The sequence below is a fragment of the Aspergillus fischeri genome, genomic scaffold, assembly GCF_000149645.3.
Source record: "Aspergillus fischeri NRRL 181 1099437636245 genomic scaffold, whole genome shotgun sequence".
NCBI lineage: Eukaryota > Fungi > Ascomycota > Eurotiomycetes > Eurotiales > Aspergillaceae > Aspergillus > Aspergillus fischeri.
In genome coordinates, this window is record NW_001509773.1 from 85818 (window position 1) to 98042 (window position 12225).

General features: G+C 48.9%; 5 protein-coding genes across 5 annotated transcripts; 1 reads left to right on the top strand and 4 right to left on the bottom strand.

The window, feature by feature from the left end:
* Positions 1-22: 22 nt before the first annotated feature.
* helE (3-ketosteroid 1-dehydrogenase helE) lies at positions 23-1813 on the bottom strand (the record flags this gene model as incomplete). The annotated part of the gene is made up of 1 exon (XM_001266556.1): positions 23-1813. The coding sequence occupies one exon, from the start codon at positions 1811-1813 to the stop codon at positions 23-25; it is 1791 nt and encodes a 596-aa protein (XP_001266557.1).
* Positions 1814-3336: 1523 nt separating this feature from the next.
* Positions 3337-4473, bottom strand: NFIA_101450 (putative choline kinase; the record flags this gene model as incomplete). Its single annotated transcript, XM_001266557.1, has 1 exon — positions 3337-4473. One exon carries the CDS (start codon positions 4471-4473, stop codon positions 3337-3339), a length of 1137 nt encoding a protein of 378 aa, XP_001266558.1.
* Positions 4474-4808: 335 nt separating this feature from the next.
* Positions 4809-6630, bottom strand: NFIA_101460 (uncharacterized protein; the record flags this gene model as incomplete). The annotated part of the gene is made up of 2 exons (XM_001266558.1): positions 4809-6382; positions 6543-6630. 2 exons carry the CDS (start codon positions 6628-6630, stop codon positions 4809-4811), a joined length of 1662 nt encoding a protein of 553 aa, XP_001266559.1.
* Positions 6631-7558: 928 nt separating this feature from the next.
* NFIA_101470 (uncharacterized protein) lies at positions 7559-9473 on the top strand (the record flags this gene model as incomplete). The annotated part of the gene is made up of 6 exons (XM_001266559.1): positions 7559-7654; positions 7719-7893; positions 7959-9008; positions 9082-9196; positions 9260-9320; positions 9372-9473. 6 exons carry the CDS (start codon positions 7559-7561, stop codon positions 9471-9473), a joined length of 1599 nt encoding a protein of 532 aa, XP_001266560.1.
* Positions 9474-10220: 747 nt separating this feature from the next.
* Positions 10221-10814, bottom strand: NFIA_101480 (GNAT family N-acetyltransferase; the record flags this gene model as incomplete). The annotated part of the gene is made up of 1 exon (XM_001266560.1): positions 10221-10814. The coding sequence occupies one exon, from the start codon at positions 10812-10814 to the stop codon at positions 10221-10223; it is 594 nt and encodes a 197-aa protein (XP_001266561.1).
* Positions 10815-12225: the final 1411 nt, after the last annotated feature.

The following is a 12225-nucleotide window of genomic DNA, read 5'->3' on the forward strand; positions in this document are numbered from 1 at the left end:
GCTATGCTAAGATATTGCGATACTATACATGCTCAGAAGAGATATGGTCCATTGCTATAAAAGCAAACGTCATCGCCGGTCCTAATGTAGCCCCTGCCCCTGGGTATGTCCGTCCCATCACGCTGGCAGTCGTGTTGCCGGCCGCATACAGCCCCTGCACAGGCGTCCCATCCTCTCTGATCACCCGGGCATGCTCATCCGTAAGCAGACCCCCCTTGGTGCCCAGATCGCCCGGCACAAGCGGGATCGCGTAAAAGGGCGGCGTCCGCACAGCCCCCAGGTTCGGGTTTGGCCGCACAGTCGGATCCCCAAAGTAATTGTCGAAGGCGCTCTCTCCGCGTGCAAAGTCGCTATCAACGCCGCAGTCAGCCATCTCATTGAACCTCGCCAGCGTACCCTGCAACCCCTCCTCATCCACCCCGATCTGCCGCGCCAGCTCCGCGATCGTCTCGGCGCGGTGGATATACCCCGCCTCCAGCGCCTGCGCAGGGGGCTGCTGCCGCGGCATCAGCGAGCCCACCGCGTACCGCTTGCGATGGTTCCAGTCGAAGACGAACCACGCTGGGACGGCCTTCTGCGCATATTGGTGGTGGCCGGCATCCGTGTACGGCTCAGCCTCGTTCATGAATCGCTTGCCGGACGAGTCAACAATAACACCAAACGGCCGCGCTCGCTCCTGCAGCGCAAAGTAATATATCCCCCGGACGGGGTCGCGCAGCGTCGGGCCCCACCATGCCTCGTCCATCAGGGCCGTTGCTGCCCCGACCCGCACACCCGCGACAATGGCATCCCCGTCGTCGCCCCGCGCGGCACTGGTCCACTCGGCGTTCGCAGGCGCCGGGCCATACCGCTCACGGAGCCCCTGGTTATGCGCGAAACCCCCAGCGCAGAGCAGCACCCCGCGACGAGCGCGGATGCTCCTTTCCCCATCTGGCGTCGCGACGCGCGCCCCGCGAATGGCCCCTTCAGGGGTAGCGATGAGCTGGCGCAGCGCCGTATCCGTGAGCACCGGACCCTGGCCAAGCTGCGTATGCAACCACAAGAGCTGCGCAACCAGCGACTTGCCCATCGTCACGGGGATCTGTCCCCGCACACGGGAAAGATATATGCTGCGGAGGAGCACGCGCAGCACGGTCCCGACATCACGCCACGACGCCCCCATGCGCGTCGCGCTGCTAGCTTCGTACGTGAATAACGGGACCGACCGGCCAGGCCGCTGCCGGATAGCCTCCGTCCATTTCTCGCCGAGCCCGAGTCGCCGGGCGTCGAACACGTCCGGCTCGATGGAGCGCCCGCCGGTCGGTAGTGCGCCGTGCGCGTGCGGATAGTAATCTGGACAGCCTGGGCTGAGGCGCCAGGCGAATCCGCGGTCCCGGAGGAAGGAGACCATGCGGGGGCCGTGGGCGAGAAAGGCGCGCTTGCGGGCGGGGGATGAGGCGCGGCGGACGTCGGTGTCTTCGGGGGTGTCCGCGTCGATGACAGATGTCAGGTACGTCATTGCCTGCTCTGGGGTGTCGGTTACACCGGCCTCCACGGCGAGCGGGTTATTAGGGATCCAGAGGCCGCCGCCGGAGTAGGCCGAGGTGCCGCCTATTTGGGCATCTTTCTCGATGACTAGGGACGAGAGCCCGTGGGAGTGGGCGCGTAGAGCGGCGGTGAGGCCTGCGGCGCCGCTGCCGACGATTAGGATGTCGGTTTCGTGGTCGAATCGATGGCAATTTGTCTGTGCTGTACTTAGATGGCGGGCGTGAGGCAGGATGGGAAGGTGGAAGTGGTTTGGTAGGGTTAGTCTGCGGAGTTGTCTTGCGGCCATTATGCTGTAGTATAATGCCAACAAACTATTTCTTATCATTTTTGAGACTCGTATCAGGTCATTTACTTATAATTTATATCGGATCTTTGATCTATGTTTTGAACCAACTTACTCGGCCAGTTGAGAAATACTCGGACGTCCAGCGGATGAATGAAAATTACAGTGGCTTGCACTCCTGGTTGTATGGATCTGAAATCAAATCAACCCAATTATACCCCCCGCTTTTGTTTTTGTTTTCGTTTACTTTCATTTGCTAGGCATCGCGGTGACAGTGTGAATAAAGGCGCTCGTCCTGGGCGCTCCGATTGATGTGTAACAGGCGACTCTATAACACTGGATCTCTCCCTGTGTGAAACAAGTTATTTTAATATATGAAGTGTCGTCTGACAGGGTTTGGAATACTTCCAAATCCCGGAGTTCGACCAGGAAGATCATGTTAAAAATTATCACATGGGCTAATGGCTGCCTTATCGTGACAGCAGTTGAAGGCTACAGAGTACATAAATCCATAAAGGTAATTCCCTAGGCTACAAATATTACAAGGTAGCATCATAGATCAGTCCAGAATGTTTTGAAAGGTATTTATAATCGTCTTCCTAGTTGGCGATATCTAAGCATCGCGACAAAAGCCACTAAAATCATAGATACATCCTGTACTGAGCACCTCCATTTCGCTCAATATGTTGTGTTCAGGGTTGATAGGCAGCGGCCAGCTCTTGCCATGTTATCCTTAAAGGCACAGGATAGTGTAAAGTCTTGCGAGCAATTAGTAGAGCCCCAGAAATAACCAGTATGAAAAGATTTAGCTTAACAAACCCTCCTGCGAAGAGGCCCATTGGTTATCTGAGTTAAAAATATAAACCTGACCACCTTTCAAGCGAATCATGAGCGAGACGTCGGCATTACACTCCTGGCAGAATTCACACATCTTCCAGAACAAGGTATCTCCTCGTCGTTTGTGCTGTTAAAGGATGATTCTTCGAACATCTGAGAATACCCTGGATCTTGTGTATCAGGTAATCAGACAGAAATTGCAGAAAACAGATACCCTATTATAATGTTCGGTATGCACAGGTACAGTTTTAGGCGCACGCAAGACAAATTTCTTCTTTACATATCAATGTTTATTCGAAGACGGCAGAGCAATAGACACAGACATGGGCTCATTGGATATCAGATCATTTTATCCTGGCTGAAAGACGACAACAAGTCGGGACTTTTATGTCGATGGCAATTTAATCATTCATGGCACCAAACTTGCTTTGATACTCCCACATGATTATGAGGCAAGATGCGCCGCTGCCATATATAGCACGCTGGTTATAGATCATGAATCTGGTCGGGTTACCTTTCTTGGATTAGAAGGGGCAGATGGGGAAGAATAGTCATACATGTATCACTGCTCTGGATTTGCTGTATTGGAGGAGAGAGTCTTCAGCCTCTTTGAACTTTCCTTGCCTATATCCATCGCTTCGCGCTTCATAAGTATGATCTAATTGCACGCGTCTGCACATGTAATTATATCACGGATCTTCCAACCCAACTTTGGCATACTGATCCATAAACTCATCAAAAAGCTTGTTAAGCCCAAGAAGATTCAAGGGATCTTTGTCATCTTCTTCACTCATGAAGCACAGCATATTGTGGATGTCAAAACCAATTGCCAACATATGTCCATATTCAGATTCTAGGAACACCTGGTCCGGGGTATCTGAGTCACCTGTTAGTTTGTTCCACTGGGTGGCGTACTCCTGGCAGAAGTGTCTCTTCTCCTCTTCTGTGTACTTTCTGCAATTTGCTATCCTGCTCCCCTCATCAAACCATTTGAACTTCTTCTGCATAAAATGCCCACCAATGTCAAACGCTCGATAGTTCTGCATCGCAAACTCGAAGTCAATCAAGGCAATTCTGCTCTCTCCCTCCTTCGGACCATTCTTCACCATCACATTCATGAATTGCATGTCATGGATACACCATCCTGTCTTTCCTCCTATGGAATCCAGCTTGTCCACCACATTTCGCACCCTTGTCCAAAAATCGTAGTTGACCAGGTTGTCCAGGCTGACACCTCCTTCTCTCCCAAGTACCTTCAGCTTGTCCATCTTGTGGTACTTCTTGAGACCGTTGATGATGGCTTCGTAGTATGGCTCCACGGCCGTTTTCTCCAGTGGCATCTTCAAAACATGGAACTTTGCCAGTGCTTTAGCAATATCCGCTCGGATGACCGTGTTCTCAACATCCTCCGGTTCCATGTTACGTGCATCGAGGAACTCATCGATTCTCCCGAGTGTGCCATCCTGTGTCTTGAAGAATCCATAAACTTCGGCTCCAAGGCCAGATCGGCCGTACTCGTAGCAAAAGAGCGCTTCCTCATGCTTGCTCGGTGCCAGATGCTTCAAAGTTTTGAGATCACACCCGGTGCCATTGTGAAGTTTGATGAACACCTTTAAGGGCTCAGCAGATGTGCCAGTAGCCCGCTTCGGTCGCTCCACGGAACAGTGGGCGTTGGCAAATGATGCATGGTACGACATGGTCAGGGTCTCTGGGTCCACAGATGGCCATTCTTCTGTCAGAAATGGGCTGATGATATCTCTGACGTTTCTTTTGGTGGGAACTTTGTCTTTGGGAAGAGTCACAGGCACAGTTGTCAATGTGACCATCTTGTTTTGATGTATAAAAGTGTGCTCAATAACCAGGCGAAGGTAAAGAGATACCTATAATAAAATATGTGTTAGCAGCGCAGCGCAATGATTCATTATATTCATAGTTTCCAAGTGTCTGCGCTACAGCTCAACTATAAGAATGATTGGTTCAGCACTGAACATTTTGGATTTGTGATCCACAGAAAGGGCGTCGGGGTCTCAAAATTATCTAGTGCCAAATCGGGAAACTTGGCCAGCTGTGCAGTCCAGACTGGAGTCATTTTCTGTTCGGTTTGGTACAATGACCGGTTGTCTAGCATGGATTATTTTGACATGATGAGACTTTCTGTTTGTTATATCAGAAGAGACTCAATATGCAATCCCCCCCGCGCGCAGAACGTATACGAAATATCCAACCTGACCGCAGACTGTCCACTGGCAACATGTACCCAAGACAAAGCCTCAATCCTCTTGCATACAGAAATTTGTTCCATGCTCTGTATCATTAGCCCCTCCTCAAACCCACCCTCTTCAATCTCAATTACCCGCTCAATCACTCTGGCAGCAGAGATGCTATCCCAAACCGCCTCCTGTGTCGGTTGCCCTCGCAGGATCCTCAAGACCTCACGTCGGACCATGGGATGTCGGCATTTGACCCCTATTATGTAAAGCAAGGGGATGATGCCTATCTCCGGTGTAAAAGTCGCCCTTGAAGACTCCGAAAACCGCTCATGCGCCGCTGCTAAGTCGCGCGCCAAGGCCACGCATTGCTGGAACTGGGGCAGAAAGTTGTCGTAGTCCATTTCTCTGCCAGGACCGCAACAACTGAGAAGAATGCATGCAACAGTATGTTGAAGGCGCAGCAGTGATACAAGTGGGTAAGTTTCAGAGCTTGTCTCATAGGATCTACCTTGTCGCAGTGTGTTTTTGAAGGAACTCTGCCACGTTTCCAACTGCCCAAATACGGTATCCTTGAGTGACAAAAGTGTCGGCGGCATCCTGTCCATTGGAGACATTTGCTGCACCGTGTGACGCAGTCTCATTACCTGTGCGACGACGGTCTGGAGGTGGTCGGCGGCTAGGTCGAGAGACAGAAAGGTACCATCAGGTGGAAGCTGCAACACGAATTTCTCTTGGATGTCGGCTGGAGTCCAATCGACCAGGAATGATACAGCCTGCATGTCGAGACGGCGGATCTGTCTTGTGACCTGGTAGATAAGCGTGCAAAACCCTGAGGGTTTGGGATCGTCATAAGTACTGTTGTTGTTTAGTATAGCTTTGTCGATGTTCCGTGAGAGTTCCACTCCTCCGCGCAGGTGCTTCACTGCTTGTACGTAATTGCCTGCCAGATGATCAAAGCAGGTGAAGAGATAGCAGACCAAAAGCGTGACGGCTGTTCTTTCGGTGCTGGTGCCATTTTCCTGGTCCAAAAGAAGGCGAATGGCCCGATTATAGTGAAACAGGGGACCATTATCCCGTAGCCAGTCTCTCGAAGATTGCGGTTGCTGCATACGGTCGCTAGAATCGCGATACAGGTAGTTTCGGTGGATCAAAGCCAGAGCAATGGCGGCATATCGCACCGATGGCACTGTTTGAGAGAAGAACATGAGAGTCTTACGCCATGATTCGCAGGGGCGATATTCATTCAGATGCTTGATCGAAATAGACTCGAAAAACCACATTGCCTCTGCCTGAGCTGACCCAGTCACTGGCAGGATCATAAAGGGTCCGAGATTCTGCCAAATGAGGCCATGGTATTTCGAGTACCACGTTTTGGGATGATACGCACTGATCGTGGTGCAAGGATGGTAACTGTTGCAGCTCTCCGCTCTGTCGGCCTTCTCGTTATGATAATGAGTTGATTGAATCTCGGTCTTCTCGTTCTTGAAAGCGACGGGCATTTCACGATAGCCGTCACAGGTGCGACCTGTGGACTGGCATTTCAAGCATGAAGGACGAGATAGATCGCATTTTATTCGTCTTATCCTGAGAGGTGCACCGAGGCTGAGTGTCATTTTCTGGATCACTAAACACGATTGATCGCTCTGTAGCAATACACGGAGTCAAGACTCACTTGCAAGTCTTACAGCCCAGTCTTGACTTTGGAGCGAACTTGCGAGGCTTCCTTCTCCAAGCTTGGCTGGCCGTCTTGGTGTTCTCCTTAATCTCATCCATCCCTTTGATGTCTGGACGAGGTTTGTGGTTCGCGCTGTTTTAAGTAGTGGGCACTCCCGGGTCCACCACAGTCGCTTCGAAAGGCAAACTACGTTGGGCCCCAATCGACGTCAGAAGGACTGTCTATTCGTCTGTTCGTATGCCCGCGAGGAAGACATCTCCCGCATCCTTTGTGATGGACACTTGAATGAGAAAAGACGGACAATCAAAAAAAGAAGGCTGGAAATCAATCAAATTGGCCAAAGATAAACCAACCGTGATAAATCATATATATACAGATTAGTGCATATCATCATCATTTTAATTGGCTAGTTCGTACAAGTGGGGCTCCATGGAAGAAAGTGCTCAATCATGGAGAAGATGGAATAGCGTCTGGAGTAAGTATAAACCAGCCAAAATAAACCCTGATAGAGATAGTCTGTATAAGCAGGGCGCCAAAGAACGCAGAGCTTCTACCTATTGAATTCCAGTGAGGAGGGAGTTCAGTACAGAGGTGTGATGGCTAGATATCTCTTTGTGGATCTCTGGATTATGCTATAATATACTCCGTAGTTCACATGGAGATAGTGAGATTCAGCAGTGAGTAAAGCCTCAGACTTACTTATACTCTGACAAGGGTAAGGGGTAAGAATTCCCGTCATTCTCGCATCCTCCATAGCGAAACCTGGTGGTAGGAAAATAGATATTGATTGGCTGGTTCGTAGAATCGGAGCATCCAGAGTGTGCCACAATAGGTGTTGTAAGTTGATGGGAATGCTACTGCCTGAAAAGTGTAGCAACTGAATGGAATAAAGTTCATTAACAAGTCACCTAAGAAATTCAACTTGGTATAAATAGTTCCCTGATGTCGCAACTGTGCTGGCTATAATTGTAGTTTCTTGCAAGCAATATAACAGAACGCGCAGGGAGAAACCTGTTGGGAATAACAATGACACAACTAGTGAATGCAGTGATCCTTTTCTTGAGCTTAGGATGCAATGCCCATATTTGGCATGAACCAGGCATGGTCTATGGATTTGAGAACGTGAGATTTCGCCGAACCACATACGTCAATCTAAGGTCTTAAAACTTTCTGACTAGCCATCTAGATTGAGCCATCAGCCAAACTCATGTGGACACCATGTTTCGATGACTTTACATGCTCTAAACTTCAGGTTCCTTTGGATTATTCAAACAGAAGTCTTGGCACAACGTCAGTCGCCTTCATAAAACTCGCTGGGAAGAATGCCACCGCCGAGTCTCCAAGCATTGTAATCAACCCCGGTAAGATCTCGAGATAAATCATACCAAGTTAGCTGAAATTTATAACTAGACTAACACATCGTCAGGGGGTCCAGGCGGTTCCGGTGTCGATCTCCTCCTCACATACCGTACTGTTGCAGGGCAAATGTTCGGAGAGCATTACAACTTCGTCTCCTTCGACCCTCGCGGTGTGAACAACAGTGATTTGAGATTCGACTGCTTCTCAGGGAAATCAGAAGCAAGATTGGCCTTCAGCCAATTGCACAGTACAGGCGCTACCAACATCTCATCAACCTCGCTTGAAGAACAGTACTATTCAAGCTCTATCTACGGAGAGTGGTGCAATGATGCTGTCGACAATAATTCACCTCATGGTTATTATGTGACCACACCGGCGGTCGCCCATGATTTGCTCACATTTATAGAAGCCGAGGCCGAGGTGGCCGGTCAGTCACCAGCAGACGCCAAATTGTGGTGTTATGGCATTAGTTACGGCACTGTCATCGGCAGCACTTTCGCTTCCGCGTTTCCTGACCGAGTTGGGAGAATGATACTAGATGGTGTTGTGAACGCAGAGCAATACTATAACAATGAATGGAGGGACAATGTGGATCAAATGGACGAGGCCATGGAAAGATTCTCGAGCTTCTGCCATTCCGCAGGTCCTGGGAAGTGTTCTTTCTGGGGACCCACGCCAGCTAACATCACGGCCAGACTGGACGGCATCATTCATCAGCTTCAGAACCATCCGGTGCCGGTAAGCGGAGTCCGAAGTCAAGTCCTACCGACACTGGCCACCTATTCAGATCTGAAGGCTCTCTTCCTCACCTCTATCTACGCCCCACTGAAGGAATTCCCTGTCATGGCCGACATCCTACACCAGCTTGAGTCTGGGAACATGTCTGCTCTTGCAGGCACCTTTGACGGATTGAATTCTATATCCGACGCCCGTCTAGCCATTCAGTGCGCCGATTCGTATCGAAGAAACAGGCTCACTACCATGGAAGAATTTAAGAGTTACGTCGAGTACACGATCTCCAAGAGCAAGTACATTGGTGATATTTATCCCATCTACCAAGACAATATCTTGTGTAGATCATTCAGACCAAATTTGCCTGATAGCATGGTCGTTCAAGGTAGGCATCTTCCTCTCTCTCTCTCCATGATTCTTATCTTGGGATACGGAAATATACATCGGATCCATTGGAGGCGGAATCTTACCAGTTTTTGCTTATGCAGGCCCAATACGAGCACTAGACAGGCCTACGTCCTTCCCAATCCTTCTTACGAGTAATACCATCGACCCTATAACGCCCTTGAAATCGTACGTTTCGGCCAACTTGTCTCGCCATCTGGTATGTCGTTAATTGACTTGACCTCTTCGCAGGGCGCGCAACATGTCTTCTCAGTTTGCCGGATTGGTACTCCTACTGCAAGAAGCTGTTGGTGTAAGTTGTTACCAAATCTCAATCATACAACCACCTCAAACAAGAATCTAGGCTTACTCGTGGGATGTGCCCCTCGAATGCAGCATACAGTCATTGAGCAGAGGGGGTCAGATTGTTACTTTCGACATGTTCAGGCATACCTTCAGGGCATAGTTCCATCGTCCAACATGACATGCCCGCAGCAGTACAAACCTTTCAGAGATGGCCCTGTTTAAATATTGTTCATATGTCGCGGAGGAGGGATTCGGCATTATGGACCTGGCGGTTCTATGTGTGGGACTAAGAGGCTGGATTCAAGGCCTGTCACTGTGTTTTGAAAAGGGGGCATTGATTTTCTAAATAGCTGGGGTTTTTCTATTAAACTACACCCTAAAGCCCACCATCTTATATCACATATAAGAAGTTCTGATTCTTTTCCAGGAGGATCGCCATCAATTAGTTCATTGAACAAGCAATGTAGCTAGCTCATACTCATCCATAATAGCCTTAAATTCGACAGCGATTCCAGTACTACCTTTGTTTCGAAGCAGGGCAGTTGACCTCGAAGGTGTGCTCGTTCTCGCTTGCCCGAGCGAAAGCACCGTCCTTAAAGGGGGTTGAGTCGACGGCAGTATTTGATGTTGAAGCCTTTCGTTGGAATGGCTCTGTTCTCGGCTTCCTCGCGCTCCTGAGACCAGGTTACAGTGATAGTTTGGCCTTCGACGGTCAGCTCCCGGGCCGCGAGGAGCTTGGGGAGCATTCCTGTGGCGATGAGGAGCTTGTCCTGGTTGTCTAGCACGATCCATTTGTATTATATGATTGTTATATACAATGATAGTGGATTACGCAAAATTTTTGTCAGGGCTGACACCATCTCATCTATTAGATATCTCCTGTTTATCTGATTCAGCAATCAGCATTTCAGGAGTCAGCAGCCTTCTTCGCCTCCCACTCATGCGCCAAAATGCCCATATGGAGTGCATCCCACCATCTCCCACCTTTCCACACACACTGCCTCTTCCGTCCCTCAGATACAAACCCAAGCTTTCGGTACACCTTTTGTGCCCTCTCGTTCCACTCAGAGACCATCAGCTCAACGCGGTGCAGGCCCGCAGTCGAGAAAGCCCAGTCCAGCATCCATGAGATAGCCTCAGTCCCATACCCCTTGTCTTGGTACTGGCGCGCAATAGTGATCGCTAACTCATGTGTGCGATTATGAGTGAAGGCAGGGGCTTGCCCTTTTAATGAAATCACACCAATTGTCTCAGGCACCTTGTCGGAGCCCTCGTCCGGGATGATACATATCATGACTGACATGAATGCACCAGCAAGCCTTGCTCGCAAGTCCTTCCGCTCCTTTGTGCTGAGCGGACGTATGAGGCCGGCAGTTGCCATAGATCTGACTAAGGGGTCGGCGTAGAGAGCTTGGAAGAATGAATCGTCTGCTGGGTTATCCTCTGGCGCACGATAAAGGAGACGCGCGGAGCGGTAGGGTTCAAATGGGAAGGGATCCATTGTGACCGTCCGGAGGAGCTGGTTGAAGGCTACTGGGCAAGTAGTGGAGGCTCGATATCTCGATTGTCATTCAACAGAGCAAGCGAGAATATTTACACAGTTTTGTCATCAGTGAGCTCTCGGACTCTGATCTCCGGGGAGCTAGTTTATTAGTGACTCATCAATAAATATGAACAAGGTCGCTAAGCGTATACGGAGTCAGGACTTGAATGGAGACGACATTTGTGGGCATGGTTCCACCTCACATGCAAAACTTACCCAATTCGGTACGCGTTGGTTGAGTCGAGTGCAGAATGTCGAATCATGAGACAGCCATAGGGCATCGGGGAACCAATCAGGCATATTGACCAAGAGCTAAAATCTTACTGCTCACTGGCTAGCTCTTTTCTATTTTTTACTTTAGGCTACAGTAAACGCCCTTTATAAGCAAGTCTGATATAAGGAAAACCTCGGATATAGCACTAATCTTGGTGTCTGAATTATTCCCATAATCAATTACTTAACACTCCAATGTATAGAAATTACTTCTGAAATTCATTTCTCCCATACAAAATTCCTTATAATAGGGTATTTTCCTATGTGTGTATCACTGCCTGGCAGCCTAGACCACTTTTAAGAGTATTTTCACCAGCTAATACAGGGTTACATAAGTGGTAAATTATGGCCATATCTACAGAGTACCTCTCGAAGGCTTTTATACAGTATCTTACATAGTATAAAGGGTGATTTTAGGGAGGAAACTCAAGGAATAGTATCTGAGTAATCTCTAGCAGTGCTTAGGTAGAGAAATATATATTTCCGGTGTTGGTTGCTAGGGAATCCAATATCAGGAAATTTCAATATAAGGAAGCAAAAGTAGCTGTCTCTAATAGTTGCTTATATCGGGGGTTTACTGTAGAATAAACGCCACCTCAACTTGCAAGAACATGGTCCAACTTATTCTTCATTTAGCGGGTGGATAGGAATAATTATTTCTATTAGAAGTTGGTATGATTGATGGTTTGGATATATTTCAAACTTTGATAATGATTATACTTTAAGAATGATTTTGGGTTCTTGCAGTCAAACTCACACCAAATCAGACTGGATTTGATTCGGTTCTGATCTCTAAAGTTTGAATTTAAGATCGCAAATGCGTTGGTGCCAGCTGATCCTAAACTCGCCTGAACTCAGACTGGCAAGAGGAGTAATTGCTGGCCGTCGGCTTGAGCTCGATCCGGGCTACAGCACTCTCACAGTGCGGCTCAGTACAATGAACATGGAGGATGACAGCAAGCATCTGGTTATTGCAGAGGACGGTGCGAACCCAGTAAAAGCTAGTGATGAGATTTGGTGGTTTAATGCTGACTAGTTTCTAGTTTTATTTCTAAACTTACCTGAACTGAGACTAAATGCAGCTATATTAGTGAGT